The 23,848-nt window shown below is 62.7% G+C and overlaps 2 protein-coding genes across 7 annotated transcripts; one reads left to right on the top strand and one right to left on the bottom strand.

The window, feature by feature from the left end:
* Positions 1 to 175: 175 nt before the first annotated feature.
* RNF26 (ring finger protein 26) lies at positions 176 to 3,777 on the bottom strand. Its single transcript, XM_064397711.1, has one exon. The coding sequence runs from the start codon at positions 3,681 to 3,683 to the stop codon at positions 2,340 to 2,342; it is 1,344 nt and encodes a 447-aa protein (XP_064253781.1). The 5' UTR covers positions 3,684 to 3,777; the 3' UTR covers positions 176 to 2,339.
* Positions 3,778 to 12,159: 8,382 nt separating this feature from the next.
* On the top strand, positions 12,160 to 23,095 carry MCAM (melanoma cell adhesion molecule). Of its 6 annotated transcripts, none has more exons than XM_064398058.1 (16): positions 12,161 to 12,514; positions 16,076 to 16,203; positions 16,310 to 16,523; positions 16,624 to 16,694; positions 16,776 to 16,863; positions 16,946 to 17,125; positions 17,202 to 17,329; positions 17,472 to 17,631; positions 17,722 to 17,843; positions 18,095 to 18,233; positions 18,974 to 19,095; positions 19,175 to 19,313; positions 19,446 to 19,463; positions 19,919 to 20,063; positions 20,411 to 20,528; positions 21,763 to 23,095. In XM_064398058.1, exons 1-16 carry the CDS (start codon positions 12,448 to 12,450, stop codon positions 21,790 to 21,792), a joined length of 1,869 nt encoding a protein of 622 aa, XP_064254128.1. In that variant the 5' UTR covers positions 12,161 to 12,447; the 3' UTR covers positions 21,793 to 23,095. The 6 variants fall into 6 exon arrangements, with proteins under 6 accessions (XP_064254131.1, XP_064254128.1, XP_064254127.1 ...); XM_064398057.1 differs by having other exon boundaries at positions 12,170 to 12,514; positions 17,469 to 17,631; XM_064398061.1 differs by lacking the exon at positions 20,411 to 20,528 and having other exon boundaries at positions 12,160 to 12,514; positions 17,469 to 17,631.
* Positions 23,096 to 23,848: the final 753 nt, after the last annotated feature.

A 23,848-nucleotide genomic window follows, 5' to 3' on the forward strand; every position in this document is an offset into this window, starting at 1 on the left:
GCTCCAGGGTACCCCACAGCACTGCTTTTCTGGGGGCAAACCCCCCTGAGCCTGCAGGTGATGTTGAGCTTTGTGGGGAGTGATGGGCTTTCCATGGAGCCCTGGGGTGGGTAAAGGAGGCACAAACACACATTTCCCCCCCAAAATCCTTCCCAAGAACGAGGCAGCGCCCAGCTTTTGGTAAAGGAGATTTTAATCTGCTCAGTATCTAGTCCATAGTGCAAAGAGTTAAACTTAAGGCAAAGCCTTCTCTTATAAACAGCAAACAGGCCCTAAACAAACAAGCGTGACTGCTATCATAATAATAATAATAATAGTAACAAAAAAAGGGCTTAAGGGAACAAACTGCACTTTTGGGGAGGTGTCCTTTCCCCCCCAGCCTGTAACTCATGGAGGGAACATTGCAGCCCCTGATCCACGAGCTGGTCCCAAGGGAATGCTGCTGCCTGTGGCCAGGAGCAGGACCACAATCCCACTTGTGAGTGACTCCAGCTGCAGCTCCCTGACTCCCCTGCCAGTGCCTGGGACAGCCCAGAGCCTGGGCTCACTCCCCTGCTCAGGGTTTGGCTGCTCCCACGTGCTGGTGGCTGCAGGGAGCCAGCTGAACAAGGGAGGTGTGTGGGGAGGCACGGGGACAAGAGCTGGAGCAACGGGGAGCTTTGCATCTCCTTGAAGTGGAGTGCAGCAGCTGAGAGCCCCTTCTAACAGCCATCAGTGCTCAAAAGCCTGGCTTGGCCAGGAATCCTTCCAGCTCCTGGGAAATGTGGGAGCAACCAGCCCTGGCCGTGCCTTGCTGAGCAAAGCCACTCAACAAGATGATAGTTCCTAGCTGGAGCTCGTCTTTACAGCTCAGAGCATCTCCCAGCACAGCCTGGCCTCTCTGCTGCCTCTGTTCTGGCTTAAATTGCTAATCAAGAAGGAAAATAGAAGGAAAAGCATGCCAGCTGCCCTCAGGCTCTTGGCTTGCAGTCCAGAGTCAAGACTCTCTCCGGTCTGGCTCCAGCCAAAATTGGCTGTGGCGTGTGGCTGACCTCAGGCAAGCAGCTGGAAAAGGAAAAGCTTTTTAGTGCAGGGCCCTCTTGCAGCCCAGCAATTCCTTGGAATGGTGCTGGATGCCCAGGCTGGGATGAGCCTGCCCCAGCCAGGATGGGGGATGCACTCCTTGGACTTCAGGGGACACCTCTGAACGGAAGTGGCTACATTGGTGACAGACAACAAGACAAAACAAAGGGACAGCCCTGCCCTAACCCAAGGGATCCGTGGTCCTGGTACTGCTCCACAACTGCACACAACTGCAGATCCACAGCACGGACGTGCAGAAGCTGTGCCTGGAGCTGGAATGTCTGTGAGCTCCCAGGAGCTTTGGGGTGCTCCCTCTCCTCCCAAAGAGCCCCTCCCTGTAGCCAGCCCAGCCTGGGAAGGAGCCAGCAAGCTCTGGAGCCACCCTCCCTGCTCTATGGCACTCCCAGCCTGCAAATTGTGTTGGTTTTGGAGAGGATTCTCCAGCCTGGGCTGCTGCTGCTGCCAGGGCTGGGAGCACTGGCTGGGGGGCCACTCCTCAGCGCCCCAAGCAGGGGGACTGATCCCCCCAGCCCCCCCTGTGCAGGTAGCCTGACGTGTGCTCTAGTCTTGCATAGGTGATGCGTGGAAGCAGCAGCAGCAGCACTGAGCTCTGCAGGGAGCTGAGCCCATCACAGCTCCACGCTGTCCTGGCAAGAGAGATCCCTCAAAAAGCAAAGCCCTGGGCTGATGAAGTACCCCAGAAACTCTGTTCTCCAGCTGAGAGCCAGGTTCAGCAAACACTAAAAAACTCGAGTGTGCTCCTGGCTCTCCTGGGCCTTGCAAACAGGGCACTCCTCCCTTTTCCCACGGAGCTCCTCCACTCTGATGGTGGCAGGAGGAAACAGGCCTGCATGCAGCCTGCCAGGTAATTTTCTAGTGAGACCCTGGGGAAAAAACCTCCCTTGCCCTGCACCAGCCCCTGTGACTGCCAGGAGGGCACAGCCTGTAATCTTCCATCAGCTTTGGCCAGGAGGGACCAGAGCGTTTTTCTGCGCTCTGCTTTGGGTCTCAGCCTGCAGGCCCGAGGCAACGGGCCCTGAAACAGCAAAAGTTGTCAACAAAAAACCAGGTAACTCTTCCAGCCCGCTGCAGAGATCAGTATTGTGCTTGCTAGCAAGAGCTACAACCTAGTTAGGCAGCAAATGTGACCAGCAGACAGCCCACAGCGTTCTGCCCTTCCAGCACCATCCAGAGTTCTTCGGAAGCTGCTCAAGGCAGCCCTGGGAAGTGCACACAGGGGTGCCTCTGACCTCCTGGGGAAACAGCCCCCCGTGGGCTCACAGGTACACGTTGAGGGTCTGCAGGATCACCTGGCGGCACAGGGGGCAGTTGCGCTGGTAGATGTCCTGCTGCAGGAGCACCTCGGTGCACTCCTGGCACAGGCACAGGTGCCTGCAGGGCAGCAGCAGGACCGTCTTGGTCTGGTCCTGGCAGATGACGCATTTCTTCCTCTCCTCTTGCTCCTTCAGCAGCGCCCAGGGGTCGTTGTCAGCTCCCTCGGCGGTCGCGTCCAGCCGCCGCCTCCTCGGCTCCTTCCACCACGACGCGCCCGGCTCCTCCCTGGATGTCTGGGCACGCTGCCCTGCCCCAGCACGGCTCAGAGCAGCCCGCGGCTGCGGCCCCTGCTCCGCGTCCAGCTGCTCCTCCAGCTCGGCCAGCAGCTGCCCCAGCGTCACCCCGTCTGCGGCCGGAGCTCTGGGGGCCCCCACGGCCCGCCGCGCCTCGCTGCCCTGGTTCAGCGCCCTGCCTGCCCGGCTCCAGTTGGTCACCTGCTGGACCCAGTCCGCCAGCCTGCGCCAGCGCTGCGAGGTCACCGCCACGCCCAGGGTGAGCACGGCCAGCTGGTAGAGGCGGCCGGCGTCGCGCTGCAGGCGGCGCAGGGAGGGCAGCGCGTGCCAGTGGCCCAGCGCGTAGCCCGTCAGCGTCCACAGCAGCCCGGGGTTGAAGGCGAGGGCGCCCAGCAGCACGATGAGCAGCAGCAAGCCCAGCCCGTAGACGTTGACGAAGAAGACGCTGATGAAGAGGTCGGCGGCGCAGCAGAGCAGCTCCAGGGCCGCCTGGCAGGGCGACCACAGCAGGATGGACACGGCGATGGCGCCGCTGGACACGTGCGCCAGGAACGCCGCCAGCAGCTCGGCCGCCCGCACCGCCGGCCCGGCCAGCGAGTCCCAGAGCGCGGCCAGCAGCGTGAAGAGGTTCTGCGCGCCGATGAGGCACACGTTGACCAGGCTGTTGGCCAGGTACATCAGCAGGCTGCTGCCGATGGCCAGCGCCTCGCCCAGCTGCCGGCCCAGCGCCTGCCCGCAGCCCAGCGCGGCGCCCAGCCCTCGCTGCGCCAGCTCCCGGCCCCGCAGCGCCACGTGCCACGCCAGGTGCGACGCCAGGTGCCCGGCCGCCCTCACGGCCTCCATGGCCCCGCAGCAGCCGCGCACCAGCAGCAGCGCGTCCCAGCACGCCACCGCCGCGGCGGCCGCGGCCGCGGGCAGGCTGCAGGCCGCGGCCAGCAGCCAGAGCAGCGCGGACACCAGCGAGGACACCAGGAAGAAGTTGAGGTCGAGCACCAGCAGCAGCAGGTCGAGCAGCAGGCGCAGCCCGCGCAGCAGCGCGAACAGCACGTCCATGCTGCCGGCGGCGCCGTACGGCGGCTCAGCCGCGGGGCCCCTCCGCCATGGGCGCAGCCATCTTGGCGCCCGCCGCCGTGCGCCGCGCGGCCAATCGGCGGCGGGGGCTCCGCCCGGGCTCGCCGCCCATTGGTCGGTTCGCGGGACGCGGAGGGGCGTGGCGGGGGCGCGGCTTCCAGCAGAGGGGCTCGCCTGGCCACGCCCACCGCGGCTCATTTAAAGGGCCAGTAGCGCCGTTGGCCCGGACCGTTCGCTGCGCCGCGCGCGGCGTCGGTTTTTGCAGTTTTCGCCGTTTTTGCAGTTTTTTAACTGCAGAATTAAGACTGTAGATGCAATTCCTGATCTGTTTGTGGAGGTGGATCCGCCTGATCACTACATAAAGAGGAGCAGCTCATGGCGCAGGGACGCTTTCCAATATCCCGGGGTGATCCAGCCTGGCCTCGGACACTGCCAGGGATGGGGCAGGCACTGGGCGAGCTGTGCCAGGCCCTCCCCACGCTCACAGGGTGCCCAGTATCCCATGTAACCCTGCCCCTGTTAGTGGGCAGCCATCCCCATGTCCCACAGGGATGCCCAGGGGATGCAGCAGCTCTGCTCTGGAGGCAGGCTGGGAGAGCTGGGGCTGTCCAGCTTGGAGGAGAGGACCTTGGAGCCCCTTCCAGTGCCTGGAGGAGCTCCAGCAGAGCTGGAGAGGGGGTTTGCACAAGGGATGGGGTGGTGGGATGGGGCTCAGGAGCCAGGCACAGAGCACGGGATGGGCAGGATTTGAAACCAGCCCCCTCAGCCTGGTTCCAGACAGCACAGGGGGATCTGAAATAAATGGGCAGGAGATCTTTCTCCTTTTTAATGCCTTTATTAAAGAGAATCAGCTCAGATGGGGAGAAATCGACGGGCACGGAGGAGGAGGGTGATGCAGCTGTGTCCGCTGGTCTGCAGGCAGAGCTGGGAATTCCATCTTCACGAGACATTAGGAAATTCCAGCTTTTCGGTCCAACACCCCGGGTCGTCTCTCTAGTCAACATCTTCGAGGTTAGGGTGAGAAGCAAAAAGGATCCAAGCAGGCACTGGACTACGCTCCCATCCTCAGACATCACCCAGGTCACTCAGTTCTATGCTGGCTCGTAATTTTTAGGGTTTTTCCTGGAAAACTGCAAAATTGGGTGCAATGCTTTTCTCATCTGCATACTGGCTGTGGTGCCACTCCCATTCTCCTGGTACCTGCAGGATCTCTGTGTCCCTCCCTGGCAAGCATCGGGGGGCCAGTGGTTAATCACCAACCATTAACAGGTAATTGAAGAAGAACTCTTAACAATGAAGCTAACTTAACAGCACTGGTCCAATCTGTTTTAACTCTGCAACCTTAAAAAAAAATAGGTAACTTTTTAATCTATTTATCTATTTATCAGCGGCCGTGCAGGAGAGGGGTGTGTGCCAGCCCGAGCCCTGGCGCAGGGAAGGCCAGCAGGATCCCCTGGGCCTGCCTGGGACAGAGCCAGGGCAGGGTCACCCGGCCAAGCAGTTTCCTGCAGGAGGTTTGGACATGAAGGCACGGCTCGCAGCGAGGTCACAGCCCTGGAGCAGGTCCTGCCCTCCCTGCTGGAGCCCCGCCAGGGCCTGGGGCTGCCACGGGGGGATGCTCCAGCCCTGAAGCCGATGCCAAGCTCAGGAAAACGAAGCCCGAGGCTTTTTAAGGAAGGCGAGGGCGAGCTGATGAGCCCCGGCAGAGCCACGCACAGCCCGGGAGGGAAGCACCGCACCCCGGGCAGCCCGGCACGAACCCCGCCGGGAGCCGGGGTCACACCCGTGCAGGTGCCTCCCCGAGCGGGCAGGGGCCGGGCTGGCGCATCCCCGTCTGTCTGTCTGTCCGTGCGGGCTCCGCGGCGCTGTCTGTCGCTGCCGCGGCTCCGAGGCAGCCGGCGCCTGCCTCCCCGGGGAGCGCGCGGCCGTGACGGAGCCGGGATGCTTTCAGCATTTATGGTAATGTTTGGATTTCTCATCGCCCTCCCGAGCTGGAGAAGGGAAAAGGGAGCCGAGCCAAGGGCTGGGCTCGCTGCCTGCCCCGCGGCCGTGCACCTGCCCTGCCCTGCCCGCCCCTGCTGCCCGCCCGTGCCCGGGGCACCCCGGTGGGCTCCGCTCGGAGCTCCCGGCTCCATCGCAGGGCTCTCCGGGGGATTGTCCCGGGGGATGTCCTGCTCCAGGGCGTCCAGACCCGCGGGGAGAGGAGCAGGGGCTGGGACGGTGATTCAGCTGGAGCGGGGCTTTGGGTGGAAACCCTGCCCGGGCACAGAGAGCCCCACCGCGGCTGGGGGTGGCACCCCTGCTCTCAAGGGCAGTGCCGGCTGTCGGTGCGCTGGGTGCATGCTCCCGGTGAGCTCCCAGTGCTCCCGGTGAGCTCCCAGTGCACTCCCGGTGTGCTCCCAGTGCTCCCAGTGAGCTCCCGGTGTGCTTCCAGTGCTCCCAGCGCTCCCTCTGCACTCCCAGTGAGCTTCCAGTGCTCCCACTGCACTCCTTATGCTCCCAGTGTGCTCCCAGTGCTCTCCCAGTACTCCCAGCATGCTTCCAGTGTGCTCCCAGTGTGCTCCCACTGCGTTCCCAGTGCTCTCCCAGTGCTCTTCCGGTGCACTCCCAGTGCTCTCCCAGTACTCCCAATGCATTCCCAGTGCTCTCCCAATGCTCCCACTGCACTCCCAGTGCTCTCCCAGTGCTCTCCCAGTGCTCTCCCAGTGCACTCCCAGTGCTCTCCCAGGGCTCTCCCAGGGCTCCCAGTGTGCTCCCAGTGAGCTTCCAGTGCTCCCAGTGTGCACTCCCACTGAGCTCCCAGTATTCCCAGTGCGCTCCCAGTGTGCTCCCAGTACTCCCAGTGCTCTCCCAGTGCACTCCCAGTGCACTCCCAGTGTTCTCCCAGTGCTCTCCTAGTGCATTCCCAGTGCTCCCAGTGCACTCCCAGCTCCCTGGGCAGGGTGTCCATGCCCAGGTTTCCCCCCGCAGGTGCAGGGCGTGCGGCAGCCCCGGGGGCCGGGCCGGGTCAGGCAGCGCGGCCCTGCCGGGCTCTGCCTCACCTCGGGCGCCCCCGGAGCAGCCGGGCCGGGCTCCCGCGGGCCCGAGCTCGCAGCCCAGCCGGGAACAATGGCTCATTGGGCCGCATCCGCTCCGGAAAACCCCCGGCCCCTCTCGGGCTGCGCTCCAGGATGCTGCGGCGCGCTCTTCCTCTGGCCTTGGGGGCAGCTGAAGGATCCCCCCCCCCCGCGGGCAGGGAACACCCCGGGGCTGCTGGGGAGAGCCCCCAGGAAGGATCTGGAGCGGCAGGGAGCCCAGCCCTGCGTCCCCAGCAGCCACAGCCTGCCCTCACACTGCTCACCCGGCGAGGGCAGGAGCACGAGGGCTGCTCGCCGTGGTTCTGGAGGGCTCCGTGTCTCCCCACGACGGAAGCTGGGATATCTGTCTCCTCCTGGAGCCCGGCCAGGCAGCCCTGGGAAAGGCAAGTCCTCTTGCATGGGAAAGTCGTGCGAGAAGGAATGGCTCTTGGGCCAGCCCAGCCCCGCCGCTCCCCAGGGCCCTGGTGGGACCGTGCCCTGCTTATCCCACTCCTTCCTTGGTTGTGCTGCCTTATCCCACTCATTCCTTGGTTGTGCTGCCCTATCCCACTCCTTCCTTGGTTGTGCTGCCCTATCCCACTCATTCCTTGGTTGCCCCCATCCCTCTCCACAGGGAGCCTTTCCCATGGCTCTCCAAAGGGATCCCCTGCAAGGGGGGCTCCCCCAAAGCTGGGCCTGCCCGGGGCTAATCTCTCATTAGGCTTTCTGGCAGATGATCCTAATGAGCCCTGCGGACAAAGCCGGGAGGAGGAGATCCCTGCAGGCAAGCCCAGGCAGCGATGCTGTGTCCCCATCCCACTTCTCCTCCCTTCCTCGGCAGCAGGGAGCCGGAAAAGCCGGGTGACAGGAGCACAGGGCAGGGCTGTTCCTCCTGCCCGCTCCTCCGGGCAGCCGAGTGCTGGATGAGCGTGGCCAGGAGCCCACGGCCAGACCCCACAGCTGGCCATGATCTGCCCCATTGTGCGGGGAGTGCCCAGCCCCGTCCCGGCCGGCGCCAGCACAATGGGGCCATTTTCCGGCCGGCCCTGAGGGAGATGGACTCGGAAGTGCTCCCAAGGAAAAGGACGGTTTATAAATAGCTCCCGCCTTCCCCCGGCCGCCCCGCCAGCGCCCATCCCCAAATCCTGCCCCTCGCTGCGTGCCCAGGCTGGGAGAGCAGCCTGGGACACGGACGGGATGGGTCCAGCTGGATGTGTGCGAGTGGGGCAGGACGTGGCTGTCACACCCTGTCCCAGGGCTGTCACACCCCGTCCCAGGGCTGCACCTGCTCGGGCCCTGCGGCTCCTGCAGCCCCAGAGGAGCAGTGGCAGCCCCGGGCAGAGGGCTCCTTCTCCCCGTGCCTTGGCAGCGCCTCTCAGCTGGATAAGTTTCTCCCAGGCGTGTTCCAGCTGTCCTTGTCCATCCACCCTGCAGGCAGCTCCCAGGGCAGGGGGCAAGGGAAGCTCCACAGCCTTCCCCGTGCACCACAAACCACCTCAAAGCCACTCCTGGAGCGCTGGGGTGCTGCTTGTGCCCTCCGTCAGGGCAGCATGCTGAGCTCTCTGCGCCGGGCTGGGTGACCCGTGCCAGCTCAGCTCCTTTTTGGGGCTTTGCCACTGCCCTGCATCCGCCGAGCCCCGGCCACCCCCGCACAGCTGCTCCAAAAACCGCGCTGCTCTGTGACAGACACCCAGATGTCACCTTCCTTTGCTCCCCCCCACCTTCCTTCCCCCCCTTCCGCTCCTGTCCTTCCTCTCTCCACCCTCCTCCAGGCTCCTGCTCTGGCCCCTGCTGAACAAAGGCCCCGTAGCCATGGTTAATAATCCCCACAGAAAGGCCCTGTACAGGAGCAGGGGAAGGAGAGAGACACAAAGGAGCCGCTGGGAGCCAAGCGAGGAAGGGGGCTGGAAGGAGGCGTTTTGCTGAAGAAGGGGGCTGGAAGGAGGCGTTTTCCTCAGCTGGAGGACACAGCCCCCAAGAGGCTCCCAGAGGTGAACAGGAACAGGGCAGGGGTACCCCAGAGTAACCTCACGGCACTCAGGGAGCAGGGAACCAAAGGATGGGCAGCCCAGGAGGGCTCCTGCATTTACCCCAGAGTGCAAAGTCATAGAGCCCCCCAAAATGAGCAGCAGGGACTGGCAGAAGGTGCCCTGAGGGTGAGGGGAGCAGTGGCAGGGCAGCATGAGGAGCTCCTGGGCCGTGTGGGAACGCTCAGTGCTGGCCCACATCCCATCCCTTCCCCGGGGAGAGGGCTCCTGGCGGCCCTGAGGGTGTTGTGTGAGGAGGTGCAGGCCTGGCTGGACACAGCCAGAGATTTCCACCCTGCACAGCTGCCCTCCATCCACCCCGGAGCCCTGCAGGGAGCTGGGCCAGCTGCCCCCAGCTTGTGGGCACTGGAACCAGGGCCAGCCCCCAGCCCATGGGAAAAAGAACCATGCCAGCCCCCAGCCCAGGGGCACTGGAACCAGCCCCCAGCCCATGGGAACAAGAGCCAGGCCAGTCCCCAGCCCATAGGGACCAGGACCAGCCCCCATCCCAGGGGCACTGGTGAGGGTTCACCGGGGGCACACCTGGCCCAGAGCCCCCCAAGCTCCCCCCAGAGCCCACCCCAGCTTCTCTGGGCTTGGCTGCAGGGCTGGGGGAAGGCACAGGGCCCCCCGTCCCACCTGGGACACACGAGCAGCCTGTCAGGACAGGCACAGGCACAGCCCACGCTGGGCCAGCTCCCTCTGGAAGAATCCCAAGGTCCCCACATCAGCGGGGATGTGTGTGGGAGTGCAGGAAAAGGTGGGAGAGCTGAGGTGTGTGCTGGGATGCACAGCCCCAGGCCTGGCTCCGTGCTGACCATTGCAGAGAGCCAGGCCCAGCAGCAGCCAGAGGAGGGAGGGAAATGCAAGTGCACAATTCCAGATCATTCCTGCGATGCTCAGATAACGCCGGGAAATCAGCCCTGCCCTGGGCAGGGTCCTGTGGATCCCAGCTTTCCAGCAGCTGTGCCAGGGACTGGCAAAGCCTCACCTCTGCCAGGGGCAGAGCTGCCTGCCCAGGCACGGCTTCTGTGAGCGGTGGCAGGAGGGATGGAGGAGGAGAGAGCTGGGAGCTGCGGGGCCCAGGCACCAACATCCCTGCCCAGGCAGGGACTGGGAGCTCTGGGAGCTGCTCTGTGCCTCAGGTGGGGCCAGACCTCTGCTCCCTGGCTTTCCCACCCCGGCTGTGTGCGTGGGACTGCGGCAGGGGAGCCTGATCCACGGTGTGTGTGGAGTGGGGACTGCAGCCAAATCCATTAAGCAAGCAGATAAACAAGAAGGCGTGAGATGAGGCAGCAGGGAGGGAAGATGAAGGTGGCCAGCCTGCCACGCTCCCCACGCAGAGTCCCCGAGCCCGCCGGGTGCCACACACAGCGTGGCGGGCTGATTTCATGCCATCTGCTCACGCCTTGATTTCCAATCCTGCCCCTCTCCCCTTTTGTTGGGGGGAAAAAAGCACGAGTTTTCTTCAAAGTTAAGCAGGCTGAAGCCCGACCAGCTGGAGGCAGAGCCATGCAGGGAGAGCGGGGGGCTGCCTGAGGGTGGCATCCTCCCCAGCCTGTTCTCCCCAGGGAGTGGCACTGCCCTTTCCAACTGCTGGGAATTTTCTGCAGAGGTTTTCTTAGCGACGTCCTGCTTTATTTTTAACGCGGAATAAAAGTTAGGCCCAGAACAAAATGCACCAGGGGCGTGACAGCCGAGCACTCTTTGTTTGTTTGACTTTGGTGGATGCTTTCCCCTGGGCCTCCTTCCCTCTCGGGGTGGCATTTGAGGGGTGTTTGGTGCCAGGTGGAGCATCCCTTTCCTTGCTCCAAGGAGAACAGAGCCAAGGCTCCTCCAGTGCTGCATCCTGCCCTTTGGAGGGAGGGGAAGAGTGAGAACACTGTCAGGGAGGCCCTGAGCCTGGGGTACCCACTTGGGGTGGATTTGCCCACCACAGACAGGGAGCTCCTGCCACGAGGTGTGACAGCATCCCAAAACTGAGCCTGTGAGGCTGGAGAGCAGCTCCTGAGCATCCTGTGGGTGATGGCACAGCTCCCTTGCACTTGTTCTTCCCAGCAAAGGGAGGAGGCCTCCCCTGCCCAGCAGCAGAGCGAGGGCTCTCAGCCTTATCACTGCCCAGCATTGCCATTTTAAGCAACTGATCTCCTGGGGAAAAAACTTAATCATTTCCGATGAATCACTGAGTGTGTTTGGCTGGGAAAGTCTTGTGGGGGGGTGCCGGTCAGCCGTGCAGAGGAGGAGGAGGAGGAGGAGGGGGGCATGGGAAGGGGCGCTGCATGGCACCGGCCGGGGAGCAGCGCTGGGGCTGGGGGCCAGCACAGGGGGCTGGCGGTGGGAGAATTCCCAGGAGGAATGCCGTGCCTCAGGGGAACCTGCAGACCAGCCCTGGAGTGGCTCCGGGAGGGTCGCAGGGGTGCAGCCCCTGCTGCCGCGGGACGGGAATGCTGCAGGGAAAGGAGGAGAGAAAAGGATGTGCAAAAGTTCAGAGCGTCTGGGCTGGGAGCGGGAGGAGGGCGCTGTCACAGCCCTGGGTCTGTCCCCGTGTGTGATGAATCTGAATCAGCGAGTTTCGGATGTCCTGTGAGCGGGGAAAATAAACGGCTTTGAGGTGGAGAAAACCTTTGTACTCCACCAGCCCCTCTGGCTCTGACTGACCCGGGGAAACTGAGGCACGGAGCCAGGCTGTGACAGGACACGGTCGCTGGGGCCGGCTGCGGGCAACTCGCAGCACCTGGCGGGGTTTGCTGCGCTCCTCCCGGCTCTGCCCGGGGCTGCCGGAGGGGCCGGGCTGGGTGATTACCCCCGGATAATGGGAGCCTTGTGCAGCCCGGCGAGCCCCCCCGCCCCCGGGCCGGCCGCTGCCCCGGCCACGGGGGGAACAGCTCCTGCACAGCCGCCCCATTCAGCGACAGCTGCGCGGGGCCGGGGACACCGGGGCTCAGCGGGGCTGGGTGCCAGCCCTGCAGCCCCCGGTGACCCTCCTGGACACGAGCCTGCTCCCCCCACCCCGGCCCAAACTGCCCCCAGGTGTCCGGACGATGACAAAGAGTGTTTTGCCTGGCTGTTTTGAGTCTGTGCTGGTTTGGCGTGGGTTCAAAGGTGGCCCCGCAGCCGCGGCTGGGCTTTGGGGCAGTGTGGGGCCGGGGCAGGGCTTTAGGGCAGCAGGTCACTTCTGATTACCGCTGCCACCTGCACATTGCACCCTCGGGGAGCGTCGCGCCGCCTGCATTCCCCAAACACTCCGAAAAACACATCCCACGCCTCAGCCCCCTCCTCCGGCTCTGCGAGGAGCGATTCCACCCCCAGCGCCCACCTGTCTGCCCGCCCCAGCCCGTGCACGCCCGGACAGGCAGGAGCTGGCAGCTCTGCGAGCCCCTGGGCGCAGCTGGGGCCGGGCTGGGGGCCGAGCCGAGCTGTGCCCGGGGCCGTGCGGGGCTGGGCACCGAGCTGCGGGGCTGGGCACAGAACTGCGGGGCTGGGCACCGAGCTGCGGGGCTGGGCGGCGACGGCGCCCGCCCGGCTGCTGCTGGGGGTGATAAGCGGCTGCGGGCGGTGGGCAGGCACCGCGCCTTCCTCCTCCTCCTCCTCCTCCTCTCCTCCTCCTCCTCCGCCTGACGTCAGCCCGCGGCCCCGCTCAGTCTCGGGCGGCCGGCGGCGGGCATGGCTGGGGGGCGGCGGCCGGCGGGGCTGGCCCTGGGCTGGGGCTGCTGCCTGCTGCTGTGCTGCGGTGAGTGGCTGCGCTGCGGGGCCGGGCGGTGCGCTGCGGGCCGGGCGGTGCGGGGCCGGGCGGACGCGCGCACCTGCGGAGCGCCGCGGCGTCCCGCGGAGCCCCGGCGGGGATGTCCTTAACCCCGGGGGACACCGGGGGTGCGGGGCTGGGTTCGGGCGCCGTGCAGCCCCCCGAGGCGGCAGCCGGAGCGGGGTCCCCGCAGAGGCGCGGCGGGGCCGGCGGCCGGGAGCGCTGCGCCCCTCGGGCGGTGCCTGGCGCGGCTCCGGGAATGCTCGGATCGCGGGGTCGGGGCAGCCCAGGTGGGATCGGCCCTTCCCAGCGTGTGTCCCCGCCCGGATGGCCCCGCGATCCGCCGTGGGGCGGGTCTGCGTGCCCCGTCCCGCTCCCGGGGCGCCGCTGCAGCCCCCCCAGCGCAGCGCAGGTTGAGGGGTGACCCACGTGCGCTCAGCGCGCACCGGGGCGAGCCGCTTGTTGTTAGGAGGCATCCACCCCTTTCCTTCTAAGGAGTTTTCCCCCGAGCGCTGTGTTTCTCTTGGCGCTTTTTTTTTTTTTAGTGCTTTCTTTTTTTATCCGCTTTCCAGTCCATTTTCACCCTCGGGGGGTGGCCGTGCTTCCTGCCCTGCCCCGCTGCCCCCGCCGGGAGCCCGGGAGCGGTCCCGGTGCGCCGGCCGCTCCCAGCCCCGCTGAGCTGCGGAGGTGGCCCCGGCGCTGGGAACCTGCCCGGGCCGAGGTGTAGGAGCCAAAGTCAGGCTCAGAGCGCGGTCTAGAGCAGGCTGCTCCCACCCCCGTCCCGTGCCGGGATCCCCTTCCCACAGCCCGTGCGCCGAGCCAGGAGCCTCTCAATGGTTGGCGGCGTCGGTGAATTTGGAAGCCCAGCCACGTGAAAGGCTTGATGCTTCCCAGAAGCACAAGGGGCCACGGCCAAGACATTCCCAGACCAGCCAGCGCTGCTGGAACGGGGGGCTGAGCCCACCCCGGGGCTGCCTGAGCCACCCCATCCCTTTGTGCCCCGCGGTCTGGCTGTTACAGAGGTGTCTGCGTGTTGTCACCCAGCTGCGGGGTGGGCTTGGGAGCTTTGCCTCTCCAGGTGCACATGGCGGGGTCCTGGGGCTGTTTTGGGGTGCAAGGTGCTGCTCCCCGCTGCAGCAGAGCCCTGGCTGTGTCCCCATCCCGGGCAGGGCGAGGCTGTCGGTGTGAGGAGGTGCTGGACACCGCTGGTGGTGCTGCTTCCTGCGGGGCTGGGGCTCTGCACCCTCCTCCTTCTGTCTGTGAAGCTAACAGGATGTGGGTGATGCTGTTTGGGGGCACCCCGGCTCGGCGATCTGAAGGGATAGGAGGGGTAGCATGTGCGGCTGTGCCGGCAGCAGGCGGGATCTGGCCGCAGCTGGTTTGCCTGAGAGGGGAACACAAACGCAGGGAAACCTCAGGAATCCCATGTGCGGCTCCAGAGCCCCGCGGTGCCTCTGCTCCCGCCCCGGGCCGGGGGCTCTGTGCCGCACTTCTCGCCTTCTCGCCGCACACCTCGGCTCTGCAGGAGGCTGGCGAGGGACTGTGCTGCTCCCCACCCCCTTCCCCAGCTCTAAAAGCAAATCTTTGTTCTTGCGGAGCTCTGGCTGCCGGCCGGCTGTCCGCCAGCCAGATGGAAAAGGCACGGGGGCTCTCCTTCCTTCCCTGCTCGCTCCCTGCAGACGCCCTCTCCAGATCTCGAGGTCTCCGGCTGGAGCCGTGCCAGGCCCTTGGGGTGGATGGAGCTCGGTGCTGCAGCTGGGCCGCTCCACGCCTGCCTGATGGGTCTCCCCAGGTTCCATCACCAAAGCTGCAGCTTCGCTGGGCACAAGGGAGGATTGCCAGGTCCTCGGAGCCTGCTGTGCCAGGCTGGCTGTGCCCAGTGCCTCTTTAGCCTGCCCACGCACAGAGCAAAAGGTCTTGGAGCTGTAGAAGCGAGCCTTGTGTCCCCAGGCTTGTGGGGGACCTCGTGAGTGTCCCCTTGTGTCCCTCTTCCAGCCCGTCCCGGAGGAGGTGGGGAGCACTGAGCCCTTTCTCCAGGCAGGGTGGGGGCTGCAGCGACCATGTCGGCCTCCTCAAGGGCAGTGGATGGCTGGGAGGGTTGTGATCCTCATGCCAGCCCCGGATGCCAGCCATTCTCCAGCTGTGAGCTCATGGTTTCGCTTGCTCGCTGCCTGGTCGAGGGCTCTCATGCCGAGCGGGTCAGGGGGAGGGCCAGCTGCTCTCCCGGGGGCTGGCTCCGCCTGGGGCCCTTGCCGAAGGTCTGGAAATGATGGAGAGGCAAAGCCTGGCCTGGCTGCCTGCAGCCCAGAGCGCCAGGGCTCAGGGGAGGCTGCGTGGGGTCAGCAGGGACACACCCCAGCCCCAGGTGCCCTCCTGCAGCCGAGTGGTGGCTGTGCAGGTGGGCAGCTGCCTGCTGTGCAAAGTTATCTTTTCCTTTGTGTTCTCAGCCAGTTTCCTGTCCCTGCTGCTTGCTTATCTCTGGGACTTTCACCTGTTTTTCCAGCATTTTCTTTGCTGCGCCGTGATTTGCTCATCTCTCTGTGCCAACTGTAACACGCTGACGGGATGGGCGAGGGCCCACCCCTGGGTGCTGGGGAGCCCTGAGGCGGCTGGTCCTGCGTGTCGGGGCCTTTGCTGTGGCAGGAGGGCTCCTGGCTGCGTTTTGGCTTTGTGCCACCGCGTACCCACTCCACACAAAGAGCATTTTGTGGGCACGGCGCTGCCCTTTGAAGCCTTGGTGGTGGCTGTTAGGGAGCGGGCGCTATCAAGGGAGATGTTGACACAGCTGCTTCCTCCAAGCCTCTCGTCCCCAGCTCCCATACCTGGGCTGGCTCTGTTGCTCGGGGACAGGCTGTTGTCCCCTCTGCGGGGCCGTGTGCCAGCCCAGGGCTTTGGCAGGGGTGGTGGCAGTGACGCTGCCAGCCTTGCCGTGGTGCCGCCCTTGTCTCTGCTGTGCCCCCAATCCTTGGGAAGCTGCTCCCTGCCCTGTCCTGGATCAATAGCCATTACCCTTCCATCCTCTCTGGAGCAGGGCCAGCAGCTCCATTACTGCTGTGGGCAGCTGGGCTGGGAGGAAGGTGGGGTGCAGGGATGGGCAAGCTCTGCTCACGGGGGTGTGGGCAGAGCTGGGCAGGGAGCAGAGCAGCAGCCAGGGAAGCCTTGGGAATGCTGCAGGGATGGATGCTTGGACTGCTGGGTTCCTGCTTGTGGAGGGACCTGGGAGTCCTGGCTGTGCCAAGGCCGTGGTGGCTGGGGACGTGCTGCCTCCTGATGGTGTCCTGGGCACACAGCTGGTGGGGGCACGACATGCCACGTCCCCTCTTTGGGTACAGGATCACTTTCCTGAGCCCATGAGCTCCCTGTGGGTGCTGAAGGCAGAGTGGCAGTGGGGTCCTGGTGTCACTCCTGCTGGGCTGGGACACAGTGTGTGGAGCACAAGGCACGGCTCTGCCCCACAGCTTTTGGGGGATGGAGATGGGCACAGGCTGTGCTTGGACAGCCCGTTGTTCCCCGTTCTTCCTGCCCCTAACTGCAGATTCTGTCCCACAGCTGCAGCCAGCAAGCTAGAGATCTCCATGCCACCTGTGGTGGAAGTGGAGATGGGGGGCACAGCCAGGATCGAGTGCAACTTCTACATCCCTGAGAATGCTTCCTACACCTACATCGACTGGTTCTACGTGAGTGCTGGCCCGGCAGAGCAGCTCAGGCTGCTGGGCTGGGGTGAAAACCAGCCCAGGGCATCCTGCCAGGCCCCCCAGCCCAGCCCCACCCCTCGCCTTGCAGGTGGACCGCAGCAACAGGCAGGTGAGGCTGTACCACGTCACAGCCAACGGCGTCCTGCAGGACGACACGGACTACAAGGAGCGCCTGTCACTGGGGCAGGACAAGGCCCTGTCCCTCAGCGCAGTGACGCTGCAGGACGCCAGGATCTTCATGTGCCAGGTCGGGGCTGGCAGCTACGGCGTGGGAGAGAACAGCACCCAGCTCAGCGTCTACAGTGAGTGGCACAGGAGGGCAGCAGCCCTGGGCAGCTGCTCTGGGGGCTGGCGGGGACCCCATCCCAACCCTCACATGTGTGGGGTGGCTTCTCTTTGCAGAGGTCCCCAGCACCCCTGAGATTGAGCCGCACTCAGGAGGCATCTCCGTGCACAGCAGTGAAATCCCAGAGGTGAGGAGGGGCTGCACACGGGGGGCAGGGAGGCTCCCTGCTGACCCTGACCCGTGCTCACTGCCGCCTCTGCCACCACAGATCGCCAAGTGCGTGAGCAAAAACAGCTTCCCACCCCCCAACATCACCTGGCACAAGAACGGGCAGCAGCTGCACGCCCAGGAGAACCGTGAGTGGGGTGGGGACGGGTGGGGAGTGGCAGGGGGGCTGGCGGCCAGAGCAGCCCTCCCACGCGGCCGTGTCCCCCGCAGAGGTGACGATGCCGTCGACGCTGACGCGCGAGTCCAGCGGGCTGTACACGGTGAGCAGCGCGCTGTACGCGCCCGTCACGCGCCAGGACCGCCACTCCCGCTACCACTGCACCGTGCACTACTGGCTGCAGGGACAGCGGCGTGCCCTGGACTCGCGGGGGGTCACCGTCAACATCTTCTGTGAGTCTGGGGCCGGGGGGCAGCGCTGGTGCCCCGCGGAGGGGCTGGGCACTGACTCTGCCCACGCCTGCCCCAGACCCCGCCGAGCACTTGAAGCTGCAGGTGGTGCCGTCCTCGACGCTGGTGAAGGAAGGGGACAATGTGACGCTGGTTTGCGAGGCTGATGGGAACCCACAGCCCGTCTTCAGCTTCTTTAAGAAAAATGTAAGGCTGGGGCAGCTCTCCCTTGGCCAGCATCTCCTGGCTGCTCTTTTTCCCCTAGCAGGAGGGTCCTGGGGAGGGGGATGTTGGGTGGGAGGGGGTCTGTGTGGGGTTGAGGACTCTGCTTCGTGCCCACTATCAGCAGCTGGATGAGTGGCAGGACCTGACGTCGCTGGCAGAGCCCGACACCGGCGTCCTGAAGCTGCACGATGTGGACAAGAGCAGCAATGGCACGTACAGGTGCCAGTCCCTGGACCTGGATGACATGTCCCAGATAGAGGAGGAAGTGGATCTTGTTGTGAACTGTAAGAGAGAGGGGACTGGACCCTGTGGACCTCGTGGTGGGTGCTGTGTCCCTCCTGTTCACCCTGCCCTGGTCTCCATCCCTTTCCTAGACATTGAAGGGGTCCGTGTGAAGATGGAGCCGTCCTCCACCCTCCGTGAAGGGGACAGTGTGACACTGAGCTGTGACGCCCACAGCCCCGTGGGCCTGAAATACCAGTGGAGGGATGAGGAGGTGAGTAGGCATCCCAGCTCTGGCGTGCTCAGGCTCAGCCTGGGCTTTGCAGCAAGTCAGGCAATCAGTGCTCCATCTCTCCTGGGAGGCTGGGGAAGGATTCCCTCTTTCATTCCACCTGCATTGTCCACCCCAAAATTGTCACCTCCTGACCAGGACTGCAGGGTGATCCTGTGCTTGCAGGCTCCCTCTCTGTGTTTTTGGGACGTGGGCACAGAGGCCTCATTGCTGGGGACATTCCTTCCCAACAGGGCACGAAGCTGGGGGACGGGAACCAGCTCTTCCTGAGCAACCTCACCTTCGAAACCTCCAAAAACTTCAGCTGCAAGGTGATGGCCCCGAGCGTGCCAGGGCTGGAGCAGAGCAAGAAGGTGTTCGTGGCTGTCGAGGGTAAGACCTGGCCGGGGTGCAGGGTGACCCCTGGGGTGCAGGGTGACCCCTGGGGTGCAGGGTGACCCCTGGGTGCAGAGTGATCCCTGCCTGCCCAGAACCCATTCCCTGGGAGCTGTGGGTGCAGGGTGACCCTTGGGTGCAGAGTGATTCCTGTCTGCCCTGCAAGCTGTGGATGCTGATGTCCCCTGCCCAGCACCCATTTCCCTGGGAGATATGGGTGCTGATGTCCCTGCTCAGCACCCTTTCCCTGGGAACTGAGGGTGCAGAGAGACCCCTGCCTGCTCAGCACCCTTTCCCTGGGAACTGAGGGTGCTGGGTGGCCCCTGCCTGCCCCAGCACCCATTCCCTTGGGACCTATGGGTGCTGATGCCCCTGCCCAGCACCCATTCCCCAGGAATTGAGGGTGCAGAGTGACCCCTGCCTGCCCAGAACCCTTTCCCTGGGAGCTGTGGGTGCAGAGTGACCCCTGCCCAGCACCCATTTCCTCAGGAGCTATGGGTGCTGATGTCCCTGCCCAGCACCTGTTCCCTGGGAGCTGTGGGTGCTGATGTCCCTGCCCAGCACCCATTCCCTGGGAGCTGTGGGTGCTGATGTCCCTGCCCAGCACCTGTTCCCTGGGAGCTGTGGGTGCTGATGTCCCTGCCCAGCACCCATTTCCCTGGGAGCCGTGGGTGCTGATGCCCCTGCCCAGCACCCATTTCCTCAGGATCTGTGGGTGCTGATGTCCCTGCCCCCAGGGAAGCCGCGGATCGTGGCCATCAGCTCCCCGCTCCACGTGCGCCAGGACGAGCTGGTGAACCTGACCTGCAAGGCCATCGCCTTCCCCCCGCCCACCCTCCAGTGGAGCATCAACGGCACGGTGAGAGCCGGGAGGGGCCGGCCTGGCGTGTCCCGGGGGCTGCCCAGGCGCTGAGTCCTGCCCTGCCTGCCCTGCCCAGGCCCACGAGTACGCGGACAAGCAGCACATCGCCAGCAACCTGACGGTGCGGGTGAGCCACGAGCTGCTGCGGGCGGGAGCCATGTGCCGGGTGTCCAACAGGCTGGGCGTCAGTGAGAAGCACATCCAGCTGGTGGTGGGTGAGTGCCAGGCGCTGCTCTCTGTGCCAGGAGCCCCCCAGCAGTGGCAGTCCCCCCTGGCCCCCACGGCTGTGCCGTGCTGCCGAGGGGGGGCTGAGTTTGGTGTCTTTCCCTCCCTTGCTGCTCTTCCAGATGATTCCATCAGGAAAGGTCAGTCTGCTGCTGGTGTCCATCAGGATATGGGTTATGCTCGCCTTTAGCCTGGGGGGGGAGCTTGGCTGCTGGCTCTGCACTGCTTCTCTTGCTGCTTCTCTCCCTGGGCAGGAGGCTGAGGCTCTGTCCGCAGCGAGGCCACCAAGTGCAGCTTCCTGCAGCCCAAACCTGCTGGGCAAGGAAGCAGAGTGGATTGGCCTGGTGCCTTGCAGGAATTCCTGCTATCCACCCTCCTGTGGCACACGGGGCATGGCAGCCCAGAGCAGAATTGCTGTGCTCCTACAGAAACTGCCCCAGCAGAGCATTTCTGTACTGAAATCTGCATCCTGCAGGCAGCTGGGGAAGCACCGGAGCTTTTCTGGGAGAAGGAGCCCTTTCCTAGCACAGATGGGAAGCTGGACGGGGTCACAGGGGGACAGATATTAATTTCTTCCTCTCCCCGTTGTGTTTAGATCAAAAGCCAACAGCAGAGAGCCAAGGGGTGATCATCGTGGCCATCATCGTGGCCATCCTCGTGGTGGCCGTGCTGGGCGCTGTCATCTACTTCCTGCACAAGAAAGGCAAGATCCCGTGTGGCCGTGCCGGGAAGCAGGACATGTAAGCACTGCCACCATTCCCCAGGGGCCTGTGGGGCTGGGGGTGCCTGATATCACTCACGCTTCCCATCCCATCCCATCCCACTGCTCCAGCTCTCCCTCTCCCGGGGCGGCAGCGTGGCTTGGGGGGCACCGCGCCGGGGGCTCGGCGGCTTCTCCAGCTTCCCACAGGGCAGGGAGGAGACAGCAGAGTGCTAGAGCAGCCAAGAGCCCCCTCCCTGGGCACCCCAAAGCTTTCTGGGAGCTGGAGTCTCTTTGACCCCGAGATGGAGCCCCAGGGCTCGGCCAGCCACGTGCCCGCCTGGGTATCGCCGACGCGTCTCAAAAATTGTCACCTCCCTCCCCTAGCACAAAGCCAGAGGCCCGTAAAGACAAGATTGTAGTTGAAGTTAAGTCAGATAAACTTTCCGAAGAGGCGGGGCTCCTGCAGGGCGCCAACGGCGAGAAGAGAGCCGCGGCTGACCAGGTAGGACAGAGCCCAGGGAACGCTTTGCTCCCCTCCTCCGGCACTGCCCACCCTGCACGGGCCTCCATCATCCATCAGCAGCGCCGGGGGGACGCGGCAGGGAGGGGAGGGGACAGATCTGGGAGGTGACAGAGCTCTGCTGGTGGCAGTGCCCTGCTTGGCTCTGCCTCCTTCCGCCGAGCAGCAGCCAGGCTCCCCAGGGGAGGAGGAACTGAAATAGAAAGATGTCTGGCCAGAAGTCAGAGAGTCAGAGCAGAGGCTGCAGGAATGCTTCCTCTGGGCCAGAGATCTTGGGATCAGTCTTTTGGAACATGGGCGTTCCCCTCACCTGGGATGGAGCAGCTTTGCAGTGTCACTGCTGGGCCACCCACCACTGTCGGTGCCAGCCAAAGATGCAGCTCCTGAGCCCACCGTGGTTTTATTTCCTGAGCCCAGTGTGGTTTTATTTCCTGAGCCCACCGTGGTTTTATCTCCTGAGCCCAGTGTGGTTTTATTTCCTGAGCCCAGTGTGGTTTTATTTCCTGAGCCCACTGAGGTTTTATTTCCTGAGCCCACCGTGGTTTTATTTCCTGAGCCCAGTGTGGTTTTATTTCCTGAGCCCACTGAGGTTTTATTTCCTGAGCCCACCGTGGTTTTATCTCCTGAGCCCAGTGTGGTTTTATTTCCTGAGCCCACTGAGGTTTTATTTCCTGAGCCCACCGAGGTTTTATTTCCTGAGCCCACCGTGGTTTTATTTCCTGAGCCCACCGAGGTTTTATTTCCTGAGCTCACCGTGGTTTTATTTCCTGAGCCCACTGAGGTTTTATTTCCTGAGCCCAGTGTGGTTTTATTTCCTGAGCCCAGTGTGGTTTTATTTCCTGAGCCCACTGAGGTTTTATTTCCTGAGCCCACTGAGGTTTTATTTCCTGAGCCCACCGTGGTTTTATCTCCTGAGCCCAGTGTGGTTTTATTTCCTGAGCCCAGTGTGGTTTTATTTCCTGAGCCCACCGAGGTTTTATTTCCTGAGCCCACTGAGGTTTTCTTTTCCTCAGGGCAGCAGAGAGCCCTGCCTGGCTGTGCACAGCTCCCACTCCCCTCCCCTCGGGGTGGGTGCTCAGCCACCCTGGGGTGCCCCAGCTGTGTCACTGTGTGTCACCCCTGTGTGTCACTGCCAGCCCTGCAGCAGAGGGCTGGCTTTGTGCTCACCCCTAACCGTGCGTTTTCCCTCTCCTTTTCCCTTCTGGCCGAACTGAAGAGCGAGAAATACATCGATCTGAGAAACTAGAGAGCAAACCTACTAAGTGCTTTCTTCCTTCCAACCTTTCCTGCTCTTGGATTGCCTTCTCCCACCCCTGCTGCAGCCCCTGGGGAGCACGGCCAGAGGCCAGCCGAGTGTCACCGCGCTGGGGCCACCTCCCTGGCTCTCCTGGCCATTACCTCAGCCCTGGGCTCGCAGGTGTTGCCTTAGCAGCAAAGCTGGACTCGCTTTACTACTCCAGAGAAGCCACAGCAATATTAGGAAGAATTATATCCCGTTAATCCCTACTTGGTGGAAGGATTTGAGGTTCTTTCAGGTAATCTGTTCTGTACACGTCGTGGGAAGGTTCCGACGCATTCTTTTTTACCCTGACCTTGCTCAGAGAGGCTGGTGAAATTTGGGGTTGGGGATGTCTGAGGCACCTTAGCTGTAGGGGGTGCAGGTTGGAGGAGAGAGGAGAGGCAGGGGGGTGTGTTGGAGAGAGGTTTGCAGCTCCTCAGAGGCTCTGAGTGCTTTGCTTTGTCTTTGAACCGTCCCTGGTCAGTTGATCCCACAGGAGGAGAGGGCCTGGCAGAGCAAGGCAGGGTGCCAGTCCCCAGGAAGGTTTGAGGGTCTCTGCTTTGGGGCTGTGCTGACCCCAGGGGCAGGGCTGTCTCTCCCCTCTGAATTTGGTTGTTGTAGGGATGCTGCAGCAGCAGGACCCGGAGCTCCCACAGATTGAAATTCAAACTTGGCCAGGGCCAGTCAGTGACGTCTCAGGGTTTTTTTGTGCTCAGCCATTGCCAGCCCCAGGTCCAGCTCCTCTCTGAGCTTCGCTGCCCCCCCTGGCCCCGCGGGGAGGGGAGAAGGGCAAGAACTGCCGGGAGCTTCTGTGCCAGCCCTGCCCTGCCCCGTGCCAGAGGGCCCAGCCCCTGCTGCCCCTCAGTGCCACCCTCTGAGCTCTGCTGCCCACAAGGCTTCGTCCCCTGGGTGTCACACAGGAGCCGTCCCCTCCTGCTGCACGTGGTGTCCCAGCAAAAGCTTTGGTTTATATATATTTGTGTTGGATTGTGTGTACATTTCCAGGAGTTTTATTTCCTTTTTTTTTTTTTTTCTCCTTGTTGTTGTCCGATACTTGCGAGGTTTTTTTTTTTTATATATGTGAAAATAAAGTACGGATTCAAAGCTGAGTGCTGGAGTTTGTTCCCACAGACAGAAGGGTGGGAAGGGCATTCCATAATCCCATGGAGCTTCCAAGAGGATCCATTTATGCCCCTGTGGCTGCTAATAATACACTAATTAATATCAGTGCTAATAAATCTGTCCATAACAACAACAACAACAACAATAAAATAATAATAAAATAATAATAATAACAATAATAATAAAATAATAACAATAATAAAATAATAATAATAAATAATTTTATTTATATATATAATAAATATTCCTAGTTTTCGGCTGTAATAGGTGATTATATCATTCAATCTCAAAAAACAATATTGTAAATAGAATTTAATAGTAGAATTTATTGATAATTTAATTAAGAGCTAGTACCAATACTGTAGATGCTAACGTGTAGAGAAGATGATAATAAACAGTAATAAACTGACTACTAATGAATAAAAAATATTAATAAAGCTAATAACCAGCCCCTGTCACTACCCTGAGGGGACAGAGGGCCAACGATGGGTGACACCAAAGTGTCCCTTGTCCTTTGGCCCCAGCTCACAAGAATTAATTCCTGTGTCCTCATCCCAGCCCTTGGTCAATGATTGGGGCCTCAAATGACCTAAAGTAACCCCTATGACCTAAAGTAACCCCGGTCAGGGCCTCAAATGACCCCAATGACCTCAAGTAACCCCGATCGTGACCCCAAATGACCCCTGTGACCCCAAGTGACCCCGATTTGGGGTCTCAAATGACCCAAAGTAACCCCTGGAAAATCAAAAAATTCTCGAATGACCTCAAGTAACCCCTGTGACCTCAAGTGACCCCAACGACCTCAAGTAACCCCGATCGTGACCTCAAATGACCCCTGTGACCTCAAGTAACCCGAATGATGACCCCTGTGACCCCAAGTGACCCCGAAGAGCGGCTCAGA

Source organism: Passer domesticus, chromosome 23 (assembly GCF_036417665.1).
Source record: "Passer domesticus isolate bPasDom1 chromosome 23, bPasDom1.hap1, whole genome shotgun sequence".
In the NCBI taxonomy this organism is placed as follows: Eukaryota; Metazoa; Chordata; class Aves; order Passeriformes; family Passeridae; genus Passer; species Passer domesticus.